General features: G+C 33.5%; 1 protein-coding gene across 1 annotated transcript in view; it reads right to left on the reverse strand.

The window, feature by feature from the left end:
* Positions 1 to 552: 552 nt before the first annotated feature.
* TSC22D2 (TSC22 domain family member 2) overlaps positions 553 to 23,413 on the reverse strand; it is a 49,709-nt gene continuing 26,848 nt past the window's right edge. The window contains exons 2-3 of the mRNA XM_061194562.1: positions 3,141 to 3,192; positions 553 to 2,113 (exon numbers count right to left, since the gene is read on the reverse strand). Of these exons, the coding sequence (XP_061050545.1) occupies positions 1,853 to 2,113; positions 3,141 to 3,192 (313 nt within the window). The 3' untranslated portion in view covers positions 553 to 1,852. The remainder of the gene's footprint in view (positions 2,114 to 3,140; positions 3,193 to 23,413) is intronic.

Raw genomic sequence — 23,413 nt, forward strand, 5'->3', positions numbered from 1 at the left:
TAATTTTAGATAGATAAAGAACACTTATTTATCTTCTTTTAATGCAAAGACCTAACTATTGATTCTTATTAACTCCTGATTAGCTAGTTGGCTATAGATACAGAGCATGTTAATTTCTACAGGCACCTTTCTGAATTCAAGTAAAAGTTCTGGTAGACAAGGATTTCCTACTTAAATGTCATTGACATAATATGAATATTGAGTACAAATATTGCTCACCATTCTTGCATTCTTTAAATTATTTTACTTTGAAAATTTAAGAACCATCATTAAGTCATTAATAACATAGGTTTTCACTAAAGGAATATTTGGAACTCTGAAAATACAAATCTAATCAAATTAAATTTTGAACACATATAGAGCCAAATATTTCAACAAAACTGCAGTTTAATTTCAGAAAATGTGTTAAAATATATATTTATACATCAATTTCTGACATATACTTAATGTGTTAGTATACACAAAATGATGCTTTCTCTTGAAACTGTATTTATGAAATGTACATTTTAATTTAAATACTCAGTATACACTGCACTTAATCTGCATGTTGCATTTATTAAATACATTAAAATCTGCAATGTAACAAAACGTTTTCTGCATACGAAATTCAAAACACCATTTTAAATGAACAAAAAGATGGCTCACTTCATTATTTTTTTTTTTTTTTTTTTTACAACTAGTGTATAGTACACTAGCTCAGCTCCACCATACTACCTGTTCGTTCTTTTTTATTTGACATTGTTCACAGACTAGTACATATTACAATAAGAGTGCTGGATAAAAACATGAGGTACGAAAGTGGTTCAAAGATTATAGGTCATGCAGATCATGCTAGACAGCAAAGAAAATTGTGACCGAGAGAACACTAAATAAAAATACATAAAGAATGTGCATTATAAAAAAAAACCAAAAAAAAAAAACCCAAAAAAAAAACCTCCATTACACAGCTTTGCTTCTTTGGTTACAAAGTAGGTTGAACAATTTCACAGCTTTTTATTCCCACCCGAAAAAAAAGTCATACGAAATGTCAAAAAGCAGAGGAATCGTGGCAATTTCTCTATTAGAAAGTAGAAACAAATGAACAAAGTTTTCTTCATCAAAATAGCCCAATTATTTATTATATCACAATAACTGGTGACTACCTGTACAGTTGCACTATGTTCTTCATACTTACACTATACAAAATTTACATTCAAGCTGGGTCTTTACTACTGAAAATAAATACCGAAGGTAAATTGCCATTAGTGTTAGAAATATGCCAGGATTCTTTTGTTCAGTTATTGCCTAAACGTTTCATCTATTAAATGCAATCCTGTCTTTCAATTCCTTTACTGATACTTATAATTATTCAAAAAAATTAAAAAAGTTCTGTGACATTGTTCATGTACATTATGAAAATAGCAGCCCTGTAATAAATAAAACACAAATAAATGAAAACTTATGTAGGCAAATGTTACTGATATTGAAAGAAAAGTGGCTCTTTAGATGAACTGTTATTTATAATGCGATAGGAAGGCTCAGGGTAAATCCATGGATAATAGGAAACATGGGAGAGCCACCAAAGCTCTTAAAAGACCCCACTCGTGCGCACCAGGTAAAATGCTAACTTTGCTCTCTTTAATACACCCCATCTATTATTCTCCTTGTGTACTGATGACATAAACTGGACATCAACAGCACTGCATGACATCTCAAAGAGAGGAAAAGCTCTTGCAGAATGATTGTCTAATACTGAAAAGGCCAAACACACAACTGAAGCATGGCTACTTGCTTTCGTATAAAGTGGAAAGAACACCAGTGGCACACAAGGATAGATTGCTTTCAGTTTTTTTCTTAATGAGGCAAGAAAGCTTTACGCTGAGGACACATTCGGCTGCTGCGGAGGCTGCGTTGGCTGCGGAGGCTGTGCTATCACTGCTTGCTGTTGAGAAGTGCTACCAGCATTGGCCTGTTGGGCTGGGAGTTGGGATAACTGATCATTGTTTGAAAGAGATTTTAACAGTGCATTTTCTCGTTCAAGTAAAGAGTTTCTTTCAACTAATTCTTTTATTTGTTCCTTTAGAACTTCCACTTCTTCTCTTACTGCATACATCAAATGGCTTTTCACCAGATCCTGTGAAGAACAAAATTAGGAATGTCAAAAAGAGTGAAAGGGAAAGGAGTTGCTATTTGGTTCTAGCCTACCTGGTGCCTTATAAACATTAGGCAGTTTTATATTTATATAGTTTTACATAGTTTATATTTATACTATAAATATAGTTTATTTAAACTACATTTATATAGTTTTCCTGCTCTTGCTTTTAATGTTTCTACTGTTTCTTGACTGACACTAAGGAAGATGGGGTGGAAAAAATCTAGTTCCCAACTAGGGCAGCAAGCCCAGGATTTTATTTTCAAAGTTTGGAGTGATTTCAAAAAATACCAGCTCCTTAAATTGTCAATTAATATAAGCTTAGAATTAAAAAAAAAAGTTTAAAATCGTATATTTAGACGTCAGATGAAGAGAACAAAGGATATTAAACTGTCTGATAATAAACTAGTTATAGTACTGCTTTAAGAGATGAAGTGACCTGCAATTTCCAACTTTAAAACCTCAGGATTAAAAAAAAAAATAGTTTGAGACCAATGGCCTTTATTTATAATCTATCTATGGTTTTAATAACTTGAATCAAAATATTTTAAATGAGTAGAATATCTTTAAGAAAACCAAAAAATTGATAGTAATAGCAGAAATCAGAATCAGAATCTACAGAAACAAGTCTATTAATTAAAGCTGAGTAAAAAAGTCACTGTAAATAACCAAAGGATGGAAAAGATTTCCAGCTGAAGTTTTCATTTTAATAGTCTTCTGTCTCTAAATTATTTTTGATGCTGAGATATTTAGGGGATCAAATGCATGTTGATTATGTATATTCCCAAAAATGGCATGAAATGTAACATGTTCAAGGGCAACAGGGGAAATATCTATTCCACTGGTATTTCTAGACTAAAAATTCTCAACATTCTAGCATTTTCAACCAAATCTCATTATCAAAAAATACACTTTGGTCATCTTGGTTTAAAGAAATTAGGTATTTGTTTTTTAGAATTGATAAAACCCAACAATCTCTGAAATGAGAGGACTATAAAGTTTTACTTACCATTGCTTGTTCTATTTTGTTGTCAATGGCTACACCACCTCCCCCAGATGCACTGGAAAAAATTAGAATATTTCATTAAATTATTCTAAAAAATGTAAGCTCCCTTCCAACTCTTAAAATAATTAAAAACAATTGTGTTTTACTTAAAACCAAAAACAGTAATTTAAAGTAGATTATTAGTCTATTCTCACAATTTCATACTCAGAGCTCTCGTTTTGAAAATGATCTCAATAAACAGATGGCTTGTAAAAATCTTTGTAGTTTCAATATTTCTAATTTGCCAACGACATATATATGCTACTTTAAAAAGTAACTCTCAATTCTATTCAGGAGTTCTCAATTCAGTGAACTTAAGATACATTTTGAATGAACAGTACCCTCTCCACATCTCTTCATTTACCAACTATATATTCTAATTGCCTTTCATGTAGAAATTCCAGTGGTTACTCATTGCATTAAATTCAGATGATGATTTTTCTACTATAGATTTTATATTTTAATGTCTGGTTTTTAAATTTTAAAAACTGGCTTATAAAAACGATTCAGAGGGCTTTTGGGCAAGCAGTACTTGCAGGGTTGGTTAACAAGGAACTCAACATTCTGGCAGACCTGTATGCTTTGACTGTAGTTTACTAGCTAGCAAAAATCACCTACTAAGGTATGTGGTTTAGACCAATTTTTCCTAGAAAAAACTGGAAATAGTCTAGCTGGTAAGTACATCCCAAGTTTAAATATCACCTTAGCATTTCTGTGATAATGACACAGGAGGTTGAATAATTGTTCTCTTTGGCAGTTTATATTTTCCCATGTATATAGCGAGGATCTATATCCTTTTCTTGGTGTTTTTGTAAACTTTAAAGAATAGTTATTTGATTTTCTTGTAAATGTAAATCAGATATGTTAATCTACTGTATCAATACAAAAAGAGGTCTTTAAACCATTTTTATACAAAACTTTTACTACATACTCTTCATTTAGTATGTAGTGCTAAATTTAGGTGCTAATATATCTGAAGACTATTTTGCTTTAGATGATGTGGACCCTCAATGTTCTATCAGACTGAGCCTCAGAAATATCCTGTCTGATGTAGTGGTGCCTTTTTTTATTATAATCTAAGTAGATCTGATTATAATCCTGGTTCTGCTACTCACTACCTACATGACCATCAGTATCAACTATTTAACTTCCCTGGACCTCAGTTTCCTCATCTGTAAAATGAAGGGGCTGGTGTCAATGCCTCAGTGGACTTTGAACTTTTAAATCCTGAGTCAATGTGTGGAAAACACTAAGCTTGTTTATCTGAGCATTAACGACATTAATTACAGATACTACTTCACTTCTTGCTGCTGTTGCTAAGATGAAAAGGGGCTTCTGTATACCTAATAACTGGAAAGGATATATAGATCATTAATAAATACTTATATATGTTAGGCTTTAAATGCTTGTAGAGAGCAAAGTATGGCTTCATGTAACTATAAACTACAGAACTATATAAACTTTAATGTAAAGTTCAGTTCAGACACCATATAGATAAATTCACCAAACACTGGTCATAATTTGGCAAAAAAGATAGTGATAGGCATTTGGATTAGAATTTGCCTGAGAATCCTAGATTATACTTTATTTTTTACTTCTTTGTCAAGGAAAAAATGAAATAGTTTTAGTCATTTCATAACTTAAATACATTCAATTCTTTTAACACATCAGTTTTAATTTAAACAGAGTATCTTAAATGCTAACTTTAACACCAGTTTTACATATTAATGAGCAAACAAAACAAAAAACCCAAATAAACCTCAAAAACCTTAAAAAAAGGTTTATTTCTTCTTCTTTTTTGATAATTAAAACAAAACCTAGTCAGTTTCCAAACCATTCCCTCAGCTAAGGAACAATAATTAGCATCCTATTCTTTGCTGATATAATAACCTCTAGTCCTGACTCAGATCTCTTTTACTGCTATGGAGGAACAGGTTTGCAAAGTATAAATGGATCATGTTGAAGATATGTGTTCCTTAAAAGGTATTACTATTCCAATTTTGTTAAACACTGTACTTTAACAGAATCAAGTCATTCACTGATACAATTACTATCACTATAGCCACCTTTGGCCACTCTGAACGCTGTTATCAAGAATCCTACAACCTACTGCAGAGGTTCTCAAACTTCAGCATGTACCAGAGTCATCTAGATGTTTTATTAAAACACAGATTGCTGGGCTCCACCTTTCAGATTCAGTAGGTCTGGGGTCGGGCCCAGGAACTTGCATTTCTAACAAGTTTCCAGGTGATGCCAATTCTGCTGCCAGACAAATCATACTTGGAGAACCACTGGCTTAGAGATGAAAATTAGAAGAGAAATTAAAAAAAAAACCCTAACTCTACTTAAAAAATTTCTTAGCCTTGTATGCAAAACCCTTTACGACCTTGACCTCAGCCTTCTATGGTCTCCTTTCCTCTCATACCCCATCTGGTATACTGTGTTATGGTCTTTCATAGCTATTTGCAGTCTGTGGAACATATGTCCTCTCAGGTTTCCATGGCTTTGCAGAAACTGCTCCCTCAGCTGGAAACGCTCACAGTTCCAATTCATCTGGCTATCTTTAACTTGTTCCTTAAGATGCTCAGCGCTGCCTCTTCTGCAACACCTTCTGATTTCCTAAGGCAGAACCAAATATTCCATCCCTTTTGTGGTCCACTAAAATCATCACAAACTTTTTATAGTGCATAACCAGGAAATTCTGGCTCCTCCATATACCCACTGTGAATTCTAGGAAATTATTTAACCTTTCTAGACCTCTTTTTTTTTTTTTTTTTTTTTTTAAATCTAAAATAAGGATTATATACCCCAATCCACAAAACTCCTGTGAGGATTAAGTGAGTTTAAATAATACTACCACTGTTAACTCTATTAGACTGAGCTCCTTGAGGGAGGTGGATTATCTTATTCACCTCTGTGAAGAAGTGAACGGTGTTTGGCACATAGGAGCTCAAATGCATACTGAAAGAGTCAATATGATAGTAATTGGATTAGAAACGATTACTGGTTCATGTTAGGAAGCCATTACATTTTTTTGAGTTTGAATAAATCAGTAGCTCTCCATGTGTGGTCCCTGGACCAGGAGCCATCAGCATCATCTGGGTACTTGTTAGAAATGTAAATATTTGGGGTCCACTCAGACCTACTGAATTAGATACTTTTGAGGTGGGACCCAAGAAATTTATTTTAATAACTCCTCCAGGTAATTTGAAAGAAACTAAAGTTTGAGAACCACTGCCTTAAATAGCCTGATTTTTAATAAAGATACCAATATGGTAGTTTTAAATATAAACAAATAAGAGTGTATTCTATTTCAAGATCCCAGAACATGGTTTAAGAATACTGTTTCAATGAGGGAAACAAGTTTTCCGTTGTGTTCAAAGTCAACATAGTGGTTTGGGCTTTATGCTCTTTTAAAATGAGAATGATCAGCCGAAGCAGAATGAATAATTTTCTTTCATTTGTTTCCCTGACCTAATGTTATAGTATTAGGCCTTGTTTTCTTTCTTATTATTGTATTCACCACACTATAACTAGATGCTTAACCTGTTTCCGCACTTAAGTTCCTTAAGGGAAGGCTTCCTCAGACTTTGTAACTATTCTGTTAAACTACAGAGTGCTATATAAAAAGGGATAATTTTTAAAAAGAAAGAAACTTTCTGTTACTATGGGTCTCTCTTTTAGAATAAAATCGTAACTGGATTAGCATTCACTAGATGAATAAAAAACTGTGGGTATGGAGGGAACGGACAGAAATACAGAACTATGGGAAAAAAAGAATGACTAAATGACTTTTTATATAATGAATTTTCATTTACTGGAACTGCGGCTCCCAAAAGAACCAAATGAGCTTGAATTTAGTGTTTAAATAAAGTAAATTACAATCACATTCATAAGAAAAGTAAAACTTAAAAGTATCAATGGTACACCAAGCTAGATTGGATTTCCATGCTGTTCATCTTTTAGTTCATCCCAACTGGCTCCCCACCACAGCTTTTCTTCCCAGGCCTGCTTACTCTCATCACAATAGATTACTTGCAATCTCACTGAGAAGACAAGAGGCCAGATAGGAACCTCTGCTCCGGCATCACAAGTTTCTTACATTTGCATCCTTCTTAATAGGCTAACTGTTTCATCCATGCTCTCAGCTCAGTGACTCTGCAAATCATCCCGTCTTGCCTCTCTAAAAATTAAAACCAGTGAGGGCACAGTTAGGCTAACTTGATCTCACATTTAAGAAAAATTTTTTATGAGAAATCAACTTTTTTCTTTATTAATGTGGACAGAGACATCATGGCTACTGTTTAAGATAAAAATAGTGCAAATTTCTTCTCTATTACATTTTGGCTACGTTGTCTTTCTTCTCCTTTCTCCTCAATACAAATGCTTATTAAAAAAAAAAAATTATTTATTTACTTATTGGCCACAACCGCACAGCATGTGGGATCTTAGTTCCCTGACCAGGGATCCAACCTGTGTCCCCTGCAGTGGAGGCGCTGAGTCTTAACCACTGGACCGCCAGGGAAATCCCACAAATGCTTATTAACAGAGCAACAGGGTAGAGGAAAAGAACACAAACGACTGCCCACTTCACGGCAGCACACACTGCTTAAGAGAGTCCTTACTACAAGGCTGAGCAACACTCTCACTTTACAGTTGCGGAAACTGAAGCCAAGTAACCCATTCAGACACAACCCTAGGGAGAGGATTAAAACCTAACCTAATTAATGTCAAAACATATGCTTTTCCTATCGTAACAGTCAGATTGTGAAAGGAAGAAAGCAACTACCTATAATGACCTAAAAGAAATCCAGCGTTGTGTACATTGTGAAAAGTGCTTTAACCAAGCACCAAATGTTAGTTGTCAAACCATAACCGTGGATCCAAAGATTAAACTATGTTCATAATATGCCATTTATCTTATCTAGCATATTCCTAGAAGAGGTTCAGCTCTGAGAAAAGACTTCTTAGAAAAGGGACTTGCTCAGTGATCTTTAGACAGCCAGTATAATTCACCTATTTGCTAAGGACTAAAACGTTCTTTTGGTTTGTTAGAAAAATGAAGATATCTTAAGATTATATGGATCTATATGCAGAATATTATAAAAAATAATTTACCTTGCTTTACTCCAAGACCCTCCTAACTTTCTCTGTTGAATCACAACACAATTAAAAATCCACTACAGGAATTCCCCAAATTACAAAATAAAATGTTTTGTGATGAGAACTTATTTGAGTTGGCAAATCTCATATATCAATACTTATGTTAAAGCCCCCTTACCCAAACCAGGTAAAATCAATTCTTCTTAAACTTACAAGTTGAAGCTACAATCTTTCTTGGAGGCCAGTCCTCAGGAATCAGGTACTGTTTCCAGTAAGTCATCTACAACCTTAATCCCCTTGCCCTGCTGCAATAAGCTCTATAACATCATTAGTGCTAAAAATGCTTTAATTCTAATCTGGGCAACATTTTGCGTCTTCTCTAAGAAATGTATGTTTTACTTTTTAGAAAGAAACTGTTAAGTCACTGATTGCAAAAAAATAAATCTAATGAATCTACAGCTCAGCAAGCCTATCAAGGTTAAAAAGAAAAAAAAAATCCATCACCCTTCTGTAAGAGGAATTTAAAAAACATTTACACTGCAACACAATTTAAGAGCAAATAACAATCCTCCTTCCAAAAAAGAGCCTAAATAGATAAAAATCATGTAGACAATCTCTGGCCAAATGCAAACCTCTGTGGTTAAGAATAAAACTATTAGACAAAGTTAACAGTAAATTAAGCTAAGAACTCAAAATTGTACATATTCTAATTATTAACCATAAGTTCTACCAATGTAAAAACAACCTGTTAAATTTCATGATTTAAAAAAACTCACAAAAAGGCCCCATGGAGATTTTTATTATCAGTAACACAAAATAAGTGATTTTTGTGGATGATAAAAGCTATTATTCATGCTAAACAAGCAGGGAAAATGGCTACTCACAAAACTGTTATTATTTTCTCAAGTAACCAATCTTACTGTGAAAAAAGCGTTTACCGAGGAACTACTAAAAACTGAGCTAAATACTTATATAAAGATTGATATTTGTTTTTATAATCTATAAAAACTTTGCTCACCAATGCCCTCAGCATATTTCACATTCATCTAATTAATTTCAGGTCAAAATCCTGACCAGAAAAGAATATTTAAAAAGAGGGAAAAAGGACACATGCTGTGGATTATACCAATGTCAATTTCCTGGCTTCAGGTATTATACTATAGTCATGCAAGATGTTATCACTGGGGGAGAACTGGGTAAAGGGGTACATGAGACCTCCCTGTACTTTTTTTTTTTTTGCAACTTATTAATCTATAATTACTCAAAATAAAACTTTAAAAAAATATACATATACATGGTAAAGAATAAATTCAGAGAGTATACACAAAAAAGTATACCATCAATACAAAGTCCCTCTCCTACCTCAGACCCCCTTTGTCCAGAGTCAACCATATCATCTGTATTAATGACCTTAAAAAAGCCTATTTACGAAGAATTTCTTTACTGTTTTGGAGAGGAATAGGAGAGGACTTTCTAACTATATGCCTCAAAAAATATATATATATATTTTTAAAAAAGCATCTTTAATAATTTCCCTAAAATATAAAGTACTTCTAGGAATCTGTAAGACAAGAAGCCCAAATAGAAACATGGGTAGAATTCACACGAACATTCACAAGACATGAAAAAATACTCAACATCTCATTCATAATAAAAATAGAGATTAAAACTATAATGTGATATTATTTCCCTAAACAGACTGGCAAACATACTAAAATTTAATACATAGTTAGTGAGGCTGTGGGAAAATGGGCCTTCTCTTCAGTGCTGGTGCAAAGTGGTATAATGGTATAACCCTTATAGAGAGCAATTTGGTTATATCTAATAAATTTTACACACAACACACCATTCACTCTTTGAGCCAGCAATCCTACAAGTGGGAATTTATCCTATAGATATTTTTGCATACATAGGAAATAATGTATTTACAAAACTACTCATTACAACACTTTATAACAGCAGGCTTTTGGTTAGCAATAGGGAAGGGGTTAAATAAATCACAGTATAGTCATCCATTCAATTTAATACTAGCCATTTATTAAAAAAAACCCACAAGGATGCTTTTCTGTGTACTGAGGTAGAAACAATGTATCTTGAAGATCCTTAAAGGTAAAGGTACAGATGTGTGTATATTATCATTTGTGTGAAGAGGGAGATAATATACATTGTATTTGCTTGTATATACAATAAAGAGACTAGAAGGACACACATACACTAAGAAAGTGCTTATCTGTTCAGTTAAGTGCTTATCTGGAAGGCAGGCAGAAGGGGAACAGGGATAGAAGACTACTTTCTCTACACTTTGAAGAATACTGAAAAACACATTCCAAAATGAAAATGACTCATGAAGGAGTTATTTCCCTGTACAGTGTGAACTCAAGACATGAACAAATGGCAGACAGGAAACAAGAAAGGAAGAAAGGGAAGAGGATCAACAACTCCACTTGTATTTGGAACTATTTCCTTCTGAAAGATTAGGTACTATGTTTAACATACAAAATAACAATCAATATAAATAACATTTCTAATTTGTAAAATTTATTTCCTTGGCTTAGGGTGAATTAAAATCACTTAAAAATATGGTGTAAATAATGTTTATAACTCCCAGTATAGTTATTTCTGTTCAAAGTGATGCTAGTAAGTAAATAGTAAAAGTCTCTCCAATAAATATCTGAGATACAATAGGCTACATAACCTTACACAATGTTGCATTAAAAATGAATTCCAAAGAAGGTACAGATAAGATTAATACTAAGTTTACCTTCTTCTTCCAGATCTCTTTACACTTCAAAGTTATGATATTTTGGCAGAACTATTTTAGTATTTGGTAGTAAAATTCTGATATAATTATGTTTTTTTTTTTTTCTTGAAGAGCTACTCTAAGGAAACAACTCAAAAACTAGCCAAACTAAACATTTTTTTTCTGTTAAAACAGTCAAGATGGAAGATGTAAAAATTTAGTCTGGAAAAACTGGAGACTTATACAAAAGTAAAATAGCACAGCAATTTTACCATTACAGGCCAAACAGTCCAATAAACTAAGGAAGTTTGTTTAATATTCTATTATCTCAAGTTAAATACTTAAATGTAATAAGAACATGGAATCATATCTACTTAAGATAAATGAGCTTATACACTAGTTAGTTATTTCTTATTAGACTAACATTAGGCAAGCTTTGACACAACGAAAAAGTTATTTCCTTCCTCTGAGTCAGAGTGAAAAACAAAAGGGTGTGAGAAAGGGGTAGGAGGAGGGTGGCATTTTCTCCAATGTTGGAGTGCTTACATTTAGAGCAGACTCTCTTGAAAGAGATTTCATTTTACTGTTTACATAGCAGCAACAGGTAATTTGATGATAGCATAATTATGGGGGAGTGAAGGATATATAACCAAGGGGCTTAAGTCCAAATTAAAAATTTGACACTATAGTCTTGGCTACTTTAATTTACTTCCTGGAGCCTGGGAAAACAGTATTATGATTGACAATTATCTAGACTGAGATGTACACTGGTACCTGAGAGTAAAAAAAAGGAGAGGGATTAGAAAGGAATTTTGCCAACTGATGTCTAGTTCAGAATAACTGACAAAAACCTAAATAACATAGTTATACTGAAAAGTAATATAGTGGATGTATTGACAGTTTCATAAATTCATTCTAGATATTCTAAAACCACTCCTTTAGTCTGCTGGGATAGAAGCTGATGGTTAACCAACTTCTAAAAACATCAGAATTTATGGGACCTCCCTGATGGTACAGTGGTTAAGACTCCACCCTTCCAATGCAGGGGGCGAGGGTTCGATTCCTGCTCAGGGAATTAAGAACTCACATGCCACACGGCACAGCCAAAAAATAAAATTGAAAATAAATAAATAAAAACATCAGAATTTAGCGATTAAAGTACTGTATACTTTAGTAAAAGAGCTATGGTTTTCAATACTATTTTAAGGACTATCTGTCCTACAAACCACAAAAGTTAATAGAAGAGAAAAATTCAATGAAAATTCTTAATATGAATGAAGACATTAAAAACACATGAGTTCAAATTTCTCCAGCTGTGTTAGGAAAAGGATAAAGATTAAGAAAAAGGCTTCCAGGGAAAGGACTATGTTTAACAGCCATTTTGTAGTTAAGATCAGTTCTCCTTTAAAAGGTTAACAATATAGTATTCCTTCCCTTTGACTATGAGGAAATCACAGCACTTTCACCACCTAAGGAAATGTTCATGGTGTAATTATATGAAAATGAACAAAACTGGAGAAAGAACATAATAAAATAGAATGTCAAGGGACACCAAGGGGGGAAAGTGGCAGGGGGTGTTGGTGGTGGTGTGATGAATTGGGAGATTGGGATTGACATGTATACACTGCTGTGTATAAAATGGATAACTAATAAGAACCTGCTGCATAAAAAAATAAGTAAAATAAAATTCAGAAAGAAAAAAAAAATGTCAAGGGAAATAAAAACAAAAACGTAAAGCTCTTAAGATTTGCATTTCATTTCAGAGACCAACAAGCATTGAATAAATTTTCACTTGGCAGTGGGCCTATTATAAAAACAACCTATGTAGCTAAACTCATCTAACATTTCTAAAGTAACGCAGAATTCTTCATCAATGACATACAAATGGGCCAAAGGGGGGAAAAATCAGGAACTAGTTTACTATAAATTTCTAATGCTAACCTTTACATTATCCCACCCCACTTCCTCCCAGTTCCAAATGCCTGCTCAACTTTTGAACTGGAGAGCCTAAACTCCTTTACGACCCTCCATGGTTTACTTTTACTCTTTTTGTTCATACTGTTTCTCACTCTCTAAGTACTTCTGTGGAAACTCTACCATTCTTTTATAGATTTCAGCTCAAATATTTTCTCTTCTGTAAAGGCTTCTCTAACCCTTCCAGAAGTAGTATAGTAAGTCATGCTCCACACTACACTTATGGCACTAACCACATAGGGTATGTTTTAGCAGTTGCATCTGTCTCCTACCAGACAAAGCTCTACTGGCTGTACAAAAATCTACCATGAGGCTGGCAGCCATTTAATAAAGAATGCCACAGATACTTGGACTCAAAAACTGTATACTTGGAATTTGAGTCCTAAATATATCACTTGCTACTCTGGGCCCCCCCCCTTTTTTTTTTAGCTATAACATGAGGTAGCTGTATTAGATCAAAACCACTTCCTACACTTAATGGCAAAACTGACTTTTTCCAAGCACTCCTTGGTAATTAATAAACATGGGTAATGCTATTATTTTAACTAAACTCAATAAAGAATTGGGGAAACATTCCTTAATCTCATTCTTCATTTTCAGTCTGAAACTACACTTGCCATATGTTCTTGCTGCCTAATATTAACATCTAATCCATATATCTAGGTAATCCAAATTCCTTTGGAGGTAACAGGCTATAAATCCTGAACAAACTTTTGCCTCTTATTTCCTAATAGCCAAATCTCAGTAACATTTACCTTTCTAGGTGACACTTTTGTTAAAAAAAAAAAAAGTTCCAATCTGTCGCCTCTGCACACACCCAATACTCAACAAATACTGGGTGGAAGAACATGAAGTTAGATAGTGTCCACCAGTGGGAAGATCACTAGATGTGGAATTAGCAAATACACATTGCAACTTGGCCTCACCTCAGATTTGCTGTGTCCGGAGGTAAGTTATTCTCATTGGGCTTTTTTTCTTTCATCATTAGTTTTAGAGACTTTTTATGAAACTTAGTGTAACCACTCAAATGTGGTGTTTTGTGTATGTGTGTGTGTGTGGGGGGGGCAGGGTTAGTGAGAAGGAAGGATAGTAACACTCAAGACAGGTCTTAAAAAAGTTACCTAAGCAAGCAAAGGGGAATAAGGGATAGCAGGACACTGCCAAATGCTTGGTCACAGGGATTATGCAAGGGAAAATGAAAGTTTTTATAACTGAAGCACAGAGAGTCTGTGAGAAATCAGAGGGATGATAAATGAAAGAGACTCATCTATAACAAAGAAAATGCCAAGGATGACTGCAGTTTTTAGCATGGAGCAACTAAGGAGTGGGGAAATAGTTAATGTGTCACAGGAAGATGGTTAGATTTTTTGAGGGATGGGGAGTGAGTGGCAGAGAAACCTGAGATGAAAATGAGAAATTTGAAGTTACATTTGGGACTTTTGAATTTTGAGACATCTGGGCTATAGATCATGGTGGAGAAATAAAGAAAGAAGGTTGAGAAATAAGGAATGGTTGCTAGAAATAGGCATCTAGAACTCTAGAGTAATCGCTGGTAACGAGTCTAGATTTGAGAGTTATCAGAATGTGGTAGGTAGCTCAAATTGTGAGAGATGAGTTTGGTTAAAGAGTAAAGACAAATAAGGGCCAAAACACTGGAGGAGACTAGCAGGTAAAGAGTTGTAGAAGATGGGATGGGAAGAAACTACCCTTTCTTGGGAAAGCTAATTATTTCTTTTGCTGAATGGCCTCACATTTGCCTCTTCTTTCTCAAGCGTTCTACGTACTATTTTTTTTCAACTCAGCAGCTATTCTTGAACAAATCCTCTCAATCCCATTTCCATGATGAGGCCTAACCAAATGAGTCAAAATAAGACTATCCCCTTGAATATTAAATGCCAAATACCAGTGAAGAGCACACAGATAATTTTTGCTCATGTTATAGCTAATCTCTTCATTTATGTCCATTTCTTGAAGATGCAGAGATATTATTTAAAATAGCTTTACAGAAAAAACCTAATTCTGTGGACAATATATTTGACAAAGCAAAATTAGCCACTAGAGTTATCTGACTAAAACCCAGCTTTTGTTCCTAGGTTAATAATTAATCTTTCTTTGCCACCTTATGTCCCTTCCTAATCTGTCCCCAAAGTCCAAGGATAGTAATAAATGAAAATGGAGGTTATCAAGGAACTGTTTCAAAATAGGGATAAACCCAGAAGAATAAAAGTATCATGAGGTTTTTTAAAGAGATAGTTGCTTCATTAAGGAACAGCACCAAAGCATGGTCATTACCCTTCAATAAAATGAAGAGAATATTCTATCAGGGAAAAAATCTGGTCTATTTTACTTTTAATAAATCAATGAATGTTTTGCATTTGCGATGTTTTAAAAATTTAGGTTGGTTTGGGTTTGAGCAAAGAATTAAATTGCTGATCTTCAACAAATACAAGAAAAGTATTGTGAAGAAATGCCCTAAAGAGTTAAAACTGTCTAGGTTATCACTTTACTACCACTTGGCCTAACTCTCTTTTGCTCTCTACTTCACTGTGGGGGTGAGACAGCTTACCTCTCAGCAGCTGCCGAAACAAAAGGCTGAATTCTAAAAGAGTAATAAAATGGTTTAAGAATACAGGCTTTAGAATTAGACAAGCTGGTTTTAAAATCCCAACTCCACTACCTACTAATGAAGTGATCCTACCAAGTTACATACTGAAACCAGTTTCCTCATCTGTAAAATGGGGTCATGGTTGTACTACTTTAAAGGATTACTGTGAGGATTATATGAGACTTTTTACAATAGTAAACACTTAAAAAATTTTTGTTCCTTCTACTGTTTGGATCAATTTGGATTTTGACACTATATAAGGTCTACTATCCCAGTGTATCTTGGATTACAAATGAAGCAGTGACGTACAAATAAAAATTATGATTAGTATTAAGAAACAACCTTTGTATTTATGTCTCACCCAAATAAAGAAATAATCCTAGTTATGCTTTAAATTTACTTGATTTCTTTGTACTCAATCAAATGTTAAAGATTCAATGCAGTCACAAAATACATGCTAATAAAAATTGTTTGACTTGAGATTTAAACTTACATCTATTTATTAAGCACAGCATTCTGTGGATTTAACATTAGTAAAATTCTTATTGATCCTTGATAGAATCTCAAGATTTCATTGTTCAGAATATAAATAATCTTAACCTACTGAGGGAAATTTTTCCAAAGGCCACTGAGATATAACTGAATTGGTTTAATTCAACATAAAAACTTCCAAAAAACTGTTTAGCTAAAACTATCTCATGCCTTTCTTTAGTGTTACATGACATTACAACAATAAATATTACTAAAAACAACTCAAAGGAGTGGGATAAAGTGTTGTTTTGCTTCTAAACCACATTTACTCTAGTTGAGAATCACTGCTTTAGAATTACCTAACTCAAAAAGGAATTCTGGTATAGGACAATAAAGAAAAGTATAAAGTAGCAGTATTATAAAATCTAAAGGGTTATAAGGTTTTTTTACTCAAGGAGAACTGTACTCAGATACGTACATTTTCAGTGGCAAAAAGTTTTTAACAGCTAACTACTTTTTCTCACTTCTTTCTTTCTTTATTTTGTTTTTTGGCCGCTCGGCTTGAGGGATCTTAGTTCCCTAACCAGGGATTGAACCCGGGCCCCCGGCAGTGAAAGCACCAAGTCCTAACTACTGGACCACCAAGGAATTCCCTACTTTTTCTCATTTCAATCTAAATCCACATCCTTGAATTATTCCAGGCAATAACAATTCTGTAAGATAGACATGGTTAATGGCAGAACTTTACAATAGTTTGTAGGCATCAATTTACGTAAAAATTTTATGATGATTTCTAGACTTACATCATGACTTGAAATTTGTTAAATCAATTTAGATTCTAGAGATAAGAATGAAATGAAATGGGATGCTTTACCAACATAATCTTTGCTCTCTTCCTTTCTTGCCAACAGGCCCCATCCCTCTGACTCTTCCATAAATAATTCTGTTTTTGTTGTTTTCACTGAAAGTTCTTCTCCCTTGAATTAAACCTTAAAGGCAGGAATTGTGTCCATCTCAAGGGTCTACTTATTGCAACACTCTGCATATAATTAATACTGAACATTTAATTGAAGAAAAAGATGGAATAAAACATACAGTATTTAATATATTATCTAATTATATTTTGTAAATTCAACATGAACTTATGTCAAGTTGAGCTTACTGTGCCAGGAAAAAGAGTTCAGAAATTAACCGGCTACTTAAACTATTAGAAACTAATTAAGGGTATCACTGGAACACAGTGAAAATGGGAAGACTTCCTGAGAATTTGTTTTTTTCCTCTCCCTGACAAACTCAGCTTAAATAAAAAGCCAATAAACCTTTTTGTGATGAAAGCATCTGATTGATTGTTTCTCACTGAGAAGGAAGAAAGTATAACATTTTTTAATATAATATAGGCAACTGAAGTAAGTAGAGAAACTAAGTTTGAGGAAAAGAAAAGTCAGAGCTCTATGGATTTTCAGGTTACTTCTGACAAAACTATGCCACTGAAACTTAGCAGTTCCATGTATGGAACATGGTGATGACAAAGTCATAGTAGACTTTGTGGAAAATAAAGCGGACTTTAAAACCTCAATGATCTTTTGGATAAAAATGTTGACAAACATCTTTTTACATTAGAATCATGGATTCAGGGGAAAATCTTTTTGTAAATCTAGTGAAGGCTTAATTGTATAATCACAGTTCATAAACATCCATCTATGGGGTATTCCCCAATATCATTCTCTATAGACAGACAGAACTGAATCTAAAGGGAAAAAGTAAAAGAAACCAACAGCTATCCTGAAAGTGGAAAGAGGAGGCCGAAGACTTGCTGGTTTGGTCAAGTCACAGAAAGAAGACAACTCAAACTGTCATGTCTTTAAGCATGTGTCATGAACAAGTAAAACTTCTAAGTGAACTAGATCCAGGATTCTGAAGAAATTCAGATGTACTTCACTCTTTTTACACTGGTGGATCGAAGCACATATAAAGGAGTCCCATGAAACTCCTACATCATCACTAGAATCAATAATTTCGAAGAGGGGAAACATCCTTGCGATCTCTAAGATGTTAAGCAATGTCTCCTTATCCATTTTGAAAAAGAGCTTTAGAACTAAAACCGATGACTTAAGGCCATGAACTAGAACCCATATTCTTGATTATAGCAGATATGAAAACTAACAGAACTAACTAGAGAATATGCTCAGTTCAATGTTTCCATAGACTGTACTGCAGCTTACATTTTTACATGAACCTAATCTCTTTCCTAAATCTTTAAGTGATGGCAAGATATTTTTCTGCTTTACATTTCAGATTCTCTGCTGTACAGGAAGGGTTTATAAAAGGTTTAAACATGAAATGGAAAAACAAAGAAGACCAGGATGCTAAGATAAACATCCCTGGAGGTGTTCAAAGGCTAGATGACAACTTGGAAGGTGTGTTGCAGACATGATTCAAGTATGAGACAAGTGGTTGGAATAAATGACCATTAAATTCCCCTCCAACTCAGATTTATAATTCTAGACTCAGAAGATAAACTTGGAGGTGGTATCAAATAAAAGGGCTTTGGCTCTGGAGTCATACCCAGGTTTGAATCCCAACTCCATCATTTTTACGATATGACCTCACACAAGTTATTTAGCCTCTCCAAAGGATAATAATAGGACCAGATGCTAGGATTCAGTGAGATAACACATGAATGTCTGGCACATGGTAAGCACTTAATACGTTAACTATGTAATCTGTATTAGTAAGGTATAGCAGCCTAAATCTAAATGTCAAAAAATACTCAAAGAATATTGACTTAGGAGTTAGGTGATTTACTTTTTACAGCTGACTCTTGCTTTTTAAGGAAGTACACTATCAAATAAACATCATCCCAGAGTTTACAATTTAATGAAAGAGACAGACAAGTTAGAGGTGTGATAAATGCTCAGACAGGGCAAGATTATAGAGGGTGTTTTGGGAGCATATAATCAAGATCTAGGGTCAAGGAAAAATGTTTAGTAGAGGAAGTGCCACAGTTGGGTGGAGAAGAAAAGGATACACACACACAAATGTTCCAAGTAAAAAGAACAGCAGGTACAGTTAGCCACGTTAGAAAACTCAAATAATGAACGCCAGTTAGAAGTTTGTTGCAATTCCAATTAAGAAAGGACTGTGCCCTGAATAGATGATGAGAGAGATGAATATGCTGAAGAAATACTCAGGAGGTAGACATGGCAGCACTTTGTCATTAACTGGTTATGAAAGATCAGATAGCTATGAAAGTTGGCTGTGAAAAATCCGGGAAATTTGAACGTAAGGACAGATGCACAGGTAATGAGTTTGAGTGCCAAGTGCATATACATGGCTTCCTACAGCATATAGAGGACATCCAAAGCCATCTACATGCTCTTAGCATGATGAAGAATGGGTCTGGACACCATCCTGAGTACACCAATAATACTTAAAAGGACAAAAAGAAAGGAAAAGTCTGCCAAGGGGACTGAGAAGAAACAACCAGAGAGGTAGGAAGAAAAACTGGAAAGGATGGTTTCACAGGTGTCGAAATATCAGTCCAAAATTCAAAACTTATATATATCAGTATAAGCTTTGTACAAATGGACAAATATTTGGAACACTAAAAACTATTTAAAAGCTACTTAACCATGATTGCAACTATTAATATCCATGCATATGTGCTCAAAGTCTGGAAGGGAATATGTAAACACTGAGACAGCAATTGTGTTAAAACATGGATTAGGTGTAATTGTTCTTATTCTATTTCCCAAACTTCCACAGCTTAATTTTGAAAGGGTACATATATTACTACTAAAAAAGCTGGGGTACAAATATATTATCTGAAAGGGGACTTTTAATACAGGATTCTCATATTCTGATGACCTATTATGTTGTTTGTATATTTTCAATCAAGTTTATACTTGACCTGCAGTCTATTTCAATTTAACTGAAGAAAAAAAATTCTTATAGTTTTACTTGTCTTTGTTTTAAGCAGTACTATTATTGTAGATTTACCTTTAAGCCATATTTAGACTCAGGAACTTTATTATAAACACTTAAAAATAGGGAAAAGGTTATAAGGTTTGGAGCTCATCTGAGGATAAAATTAAACCAATGAAAAGGATTTGCACAAAGTAGGTGCTCAATAAAAAAATCCATTTTCCCCACCCCCCCAAAATAAATTTTGCTGCAAAAATGTTTTAAAAGTAGACATAAAAGAGGTTGCTTTATAGAATTATTCACAACTAAGGGCAAATGTGATGTGGCTTAGTAGGGGGTTTTACATGTGATTCATGTCCCTATCCCAAGAAACATTCACGGCTTGAAGTAGCTTTTTAAAATGCTTCCAGTGTTTGCTATTTATAAATCCTAAATATTAAAGGGTGAATTCCTTAATGGTTACACTTAGTACAATACTATTCTAGTAAGTACTAAAACTTTTCTAATACATATATACTTGCTTATAATTATAAGCATTAAATTTTTTTTTAAGCATTAAATTTGAATGGAGGTTATTTTACAATACAATAAATGATTTTAGATAGTAAGCAACTTACCAAGTTTATTTTTTGGCAAGTGATTTAAAAGATGGTTTTATAATGAGGATGACCCATTGCTATTAATACTTAAGTTCAAAGGAAATCAAATTTATGTATTCACATCTTCATACAACATGAAATTTTCCCTTATCTTATCCTTCAAGTTTTCCAGGGTTACTCTCTATACCTGCATACCAATTGAGAGCCCAGGCTCCACTTAGAAAGCTAGATTTGAATCCTAGTTCTACCACTTAATGGCTATGTGACCCGAGAAAGTTACTTAATCTCTCTAGGCTTTCAATTTTCTTCTCTATAAACTGAGGCTATTGATAGTATCTATACAACTGCTGTGAACATTAAATGAGATAACATGTCAAAAATACTTACTATGGTATCATGCTAAGTATTTTTACTTAGCAGTCCCTGACACACAGTAACCACTAAGTAGCAAAAAAAACAACTACTCTGTGGAGAAATCCAATCCAATCAACACTTGAGCACAGAGACAGACAGAATGCAATTTCTAAACTAAAAGCAATTAGGCTCTGATTTGTTCTATCAGTCTAATGGTCACTTATAATAAACTAGCCTTGGAAAAATTTCAGTAGGAGTTAACAGATCAGTGTATTCATTAAAAACCTTCTTCATAAGTCACATACTTGGGTGTCTAACAAGGCTTGTCCCTTAGACACAAACATTCACTAGCAATGTTACTCAACTGTTTTTGAAAACCTGGCAAATGCTCTGAACTTTTCACTGAAAACATACATAAAGTTCTATCCAAAATTCCACAGGCTTCAGGATCCCCTGAAGGCCACCCACTGACTACTAAATATGGATATCCTACTAAAGAAATTAGAACGTACTTTCCTAACTACCAAAGTTATACAGATATATTGTAGAAAATAAAAAAATAAAAATGAGAAATATATATAGAATAAGGGACAACAGTTTTGTTGTATTTCCTTCCAGACTACCATTGATTGTTATTACTGGTTTAAGAACCTTAAGTTTATATACAGAATATGATCAACAAGAAGTCATGGAATACTATTATCTGAAACAATTTAGAATATTATTTAAAAGATAGAATGGGTATGTGTGTGTGTATAAGACAATAACATATCTCTGGTTAAGAATAAGGTCAGAAATAGATATTGTAGCCTATTTAGATTATACTTTCAAATAACTTTGATAGACTTGTAGGATATGTGCACCGTATTTTAATGAAAATATTAATTCTAATATTTTCTGTATAATCTTGGAAGTATAACTTAACCCAGATTCTTCATACACAAAATATGATGATCATCAGATTGAAGATTATGATATCCTAATCTAAACTGTATTATTCTGAGAGTCCCCCTACAAAATACAGCTGTGTAAAACAAAGCAAAATAAGAAAGTATACAAACAAATTTGAAAATTTTTGCTTTCTAAGCAGAATACAGTTCTGAAAGGAAATGTTTTTTCAGGGCACACAAAAAATGTATATTGACTTCAAATATATCATTTTCATTTGATATTGTCATCTTAGGTGTTCTCAACTAGGAATTGAGAAAATTTCTTTGGCTTTTATTTTTAGAGACAGCAGGAAAAATGCCTTTTATTGAGAAAAATAAAATCCCACAAGTAATAAAACTATTTAAATTATATTTCATGGAGAAAATGGATGAAAATTTTTTTATAAAAATAAAAGATTAATATATTATTTCTCAAATATCTCTTGGGATATTAACTAGAAGGTATATGGGGCCCCTAACTATATTGTAAGCATCTACAGCAGATGCAATAGCAATATTTAAATAATCTTACTATAATATAGGATGTCACTTTATTTTTTAAACTGATTATTAAACACCACTGCAAAGACAGGGTCTTGAGCCTCATGAGACTCTGAAAGAATTACATACTCCAAGTATTTAAAATTCCAAGTTTTAACTTATATATTTAATACTATACTCTTAAGTTATACAATGTGCTCAGTTTGTTCATAAATATTCATCTCAATACAATAACATCAGGTATAATACATAAAATCTAATCCATTAAGTCTTACCAATTTATGACCTGATGAGACACTCTTGTGGACAACATTCAGTCCTTAGAAGCTAGAATAACCCTCCAACCATGTGAGGGCATCACAACTTTTAAACTTTCGGCTTTCGATCATTATTATGTCACATTCCTCCTCCGATGCTGAATTCTAAAAAAAATTCTAGCAAAGAGTTTAAGTAAATAAGTGTTTTAATCAAATAGCCTTTAGAAATCTTTTATAGCAAAGTTGTATGTTTTACCATGATTACACAACTGATATTTTGTACTTATTTTTTTTAATGTAAAATAATTTCATATTTGATATGGATACTTCAAACTTTAAATAACATGGACTTTCAGGCCATCAGAATACTTGTTAGTAAAGAGTCAAATAGAAATGGAACCAATCAAAGGTTTAAGATCATGATCCAGAAATTATGATTTAACACCATAACTTGGTATAGACAGCTTTGTAGTCCTGCAGAATGGCACTTGAGTTCTACTGTTTGGTCCACATCCATATATGAATTTCTAGACTTATACAGCACAGGTGGCTGGATCAGTAATCATCTATATCATTCATTTAAATGCTCAAGACAGCATTCAATTTTTATCCCTAAATCCTAGTCTATCTCTATCATCCCCAATTTTAAAATTACAGAACATGATGGAAAGAATGAAATTTTCTTATGTGTTTTATATACTAGATATAACAATGTGCCCTATTCAGGAGTAATCCTACCGCTCATCTGCATATGGGCATGGAAGAAAATTGGGGGTAGGA

The sequence above is a fragment of the Eubalaena glacialis genome, chromosome 6, assembly GCF_028564815.1.
Source record: "Eubalaena glacialis isolate mEubGla1 chromosome 6, mEubGla1.1.hap2.+ XY, whole genome shotgun sequence".
NCBI classification, from domain to species: Eukaryota; Metazoa; Chordata; class Mammalia; order Artiodactyla; family Balaenidae; genus Eubalaena; species Eubalaena glacialis.